Below are 2,921 nucleotides of genomic sequence, written 5' to 3'. Positions count from 1 at the left end.
GCAGCAGCAGCAGCAACAGGTGCAGGAGGAGGTTCTCCGAGCACGGGCCTAGCAGCTCACTCTGTATCGAGTCTTGCATCATCTGACGCAGCAGCAGCAGCAGCAGCAGCAGCAGCAGCAGGCGACGGCCAGCAGCGGGCTTTCACCCAGACGCAGCAGCAGCAGCTGCAGCAGCTGCAGCAGCAGCACAAACAACAAGCCATGCGACTTGGGGCTTCTCCGGGGCCCACCACATACCCTGCTGCAGCAGCAGCAGCAGCAGCAGCTGCTGCTGCTGCTACTCGCCCTTTTGCACCAGGGCCGCTGTATGCAGCAGCAGCAGCAGCAGCACCCCCACCTGCTCCGCTCCTCATGAGCCCAGCGGGGACGCCGCTGCTGCCAGCTCTGCCGCAGCAGCCTATAGCAGCAGCAGCAGCAGCAGGTCCTCCTGCAGTCTCTGCAATGCCTACAGGTGCAGCAGGAGCAGCAACAGGAACGCCAGCAGCAGCAGGAGCAGCAGCAGCAGCAGCAGCAGAAGGTAGTAGTGTTGGGGGAGGCGGCGGCTCCACGAGGGGGCTGAGGGCCCGGGGCCGCAGCGCAGCAGGAGCAGCAACGCCGCAGCAGCGAGGCAGCAAATCCTCGTTTCACTCTTCTGAAGCAGCAGCAGCAGCAGGAGAGACGCCTGGTGCAGCAGCAGCAGCTGCTGCTCCTCCTGCAGCAGACGGTGTTGCTGCTGCTTCTGCTGCAGCAACCCCAGCAGCAGGAGTGAGCGGGCGCGACACGGCGAAGGGCCCGTGTGGCGGCAGCACGTCGAAGAAGTCTCCTAGCAGCAGCAGCAGCAGCAGCAGCAGCAGCAACAGCAGCAGCAGCAGCAGCAGCAGCAGCAGCAGCAGCNGCAGCAGCAGCAGCAGCAGCAGCAGCAACAGCAGCAGCAGCAGCAGCAGCAGCAGCAGCAGCAGCAGCAGAGGGAGCCGTGTACAGTGGAGCCGCTTCGATGGGCTCTTTCGTCGCGTCCCCTTGGGGCCGTTTGCTGCTGAGGTTTCTCGCACGTTCAGGGAGGGGGCGGAGAGGCAGCAGGCGCTGCAGGAAGCAAAAGCAATAGAAGCAACGCTGCTGCAGCCGGCTTGCTGCCCTGCTGCTGCTGATCTGCTGCTGCCAGCAGAAGAAGACCTCAACGCGCTGCAGCAGCTGCTAGACCTTCACGCCCAGCTGCTGAAGGAGGCGCGTGAGAGAGCCGCAGCAAGAAAACAAACCAACTGCAGCAGCAGCAGCAGCAACAGCAGCAGCAACAGCAGCAGCAGCAGCAGCAGCAAGGAAGCAGCAGACTATGATATGCCGATCACTGCACTCATTGACTTTGGCTCTGTTGCTGCCTGGTGCTGCTTCGAGTTCAAAGGAGACAAAAAAGGAGACAGAAGGGGGGGGGGAGACAGAACAGCTCAGCTGCTAGACAGCCTCTGCAGCAGCGGCAGGACCGCCCCACACAGCAGCAGCAGCAGCAGCAGCAGCAGCAGCAGCAGCAGCGGGGACTGCAGCAACGGGAACTTCGTGCTGGATGATGCAGCGATAAGAGAATATCTCCGCAAGGTGGTGGCGCCAGCATTGGCGCAGCAGAAGGGTGAGGGTGCAGCAGGTGCTGCTGCAGCTGCTGCAGCAGCAGCAGCAGCAGCAGCAGCAGCAGCAGAAGCAGAAGAAGACAGCCCGAGAAGCAACAAATACGAAGCACTCGCGTCTCAGCTGTCTGTGAGAGCCTTCAGAACCCTCACCAGCTACCAGCTGGCCTTCTGCCGCCGCCACCTGCAGCGGGTGCAGCTAACAGCAGACGGAAAGGCCCCCAACCTCAAGGCGCTGCTGGAGCAGCAGCTGCAGCAGCAGCAGCAACAGCAGCAGCAGCAGCAGCAGCAGCAGCAGCAGCAAAAGCAGCAAGAAGCAGCAACGAAAACCGGTGAACTCACAGCAGCAGCAGCAGAAACAGAAACCACGCAGAAGAAGCTCGGCTCACTCCACGGTGCACCAACAGCAGCAGCAGCAGCAGATAACGCAGCAGCAGCAGCAACTGCAGCAACAGCAGCAGCAGCAAAAGGATCTGCTGAGAGGAACGGGGACTCAGGGCCCCCTTCAAAAGCCGAGGGAAACGACATGCAAGTAGACACAGACGCACCAAAGACAGAGCTGCAGCAGCAGCAGCAGCAGCAGCAGCAGAAGCAGCAGCAGCAAAAGCAGCAGCAAAAGCAGCAACAAAAGCAACAGCAGCGTGCATCTCAAGAATCTATGAGCAGCAGCTGCAGCAACAACGGAGCAGCAGCAACAGCAGCAGCAGGAGCAGCAACAGGAGGGTCTATCTGTCCTTCTTCCCCTTCTCCTGCTGCAACCGAAGCGCCTGCAGCTACGCCAGCTGCACACCCCAGCACCAGCAGCAGCAGCAGCAGCAGCAGCAGCAGCAGTGGGGGTGCGGCGTCGCTGGTAGAGGTTGCGGGCCATCGATGGTATTGGGGCTCCGCGGGAGACAGCAAGGAGACGGGGGACTTCGTTGGCGCGCAATGCATGCAGTTCATACAGGTTCGTCTCGGGTGTACGTACACCTGAAAATATAAATACACGAAAATAAATAAATTAATTTGTAGTGAATTTATATTATATAAATGCAAATAAACTAAACAGGAGATTTTATTTATAGGGAAATATATATATATATATATATATATATATATATATATATAATAAATAAATAGACAATACATATAAATATATACATCAATATAAACACAAACATAACCATAAGCATAAGCATAACTATAACTAGAACTACGCACACGCAAACACACATATATATGTAATATATATGTATACATATATAACATATATATATATATATATATACATATATATATAGATACATATATATATATATATAAATATATATATATATATATATATATATA

At 56.0% G+C, this 2,921-nt stretch overlaps 1 protein-coding gene across 1 annotated transcript; it reads left to right on the top strand.

Moving 5' to 3' along the window:
- Nucleotides 1–201: 201 nt before the first annotated feature.
- On the top strand, nt 202–2,565 carry EMH_0087320 (PHD-finger domain-containing protein, putative; the record flags this gene model as incomplete). The annotated part of the gene is given in 2 exon segments (XM_038022917.1): nt 202–873; nt 877–2,565. Coding segments are annotated over 2 exon segments (2,361 nt in total).
- Between the last annotated feature and the right edge of the window lie 356 nt (nt 2,566–2,921).

Source organism: Eimeria mitis, genomic scaffold, assembly GCF_000499745.2.
Source record: "Eimeria mitis Houghton genomic scaffold, Emh_scaff6402, whole genome shotgun sequence".
Lineage (NCBI taxonomy): Eukaryota > Apicomplexa > Conoidasida > Eucoccidiorida > Eimeriidae > Eimeria > Eimeria mitis.
Note: the sequence above shows the minus strand (reverse complement) of the source record. Positions and strands in the feature narration are given on the sequence as shown.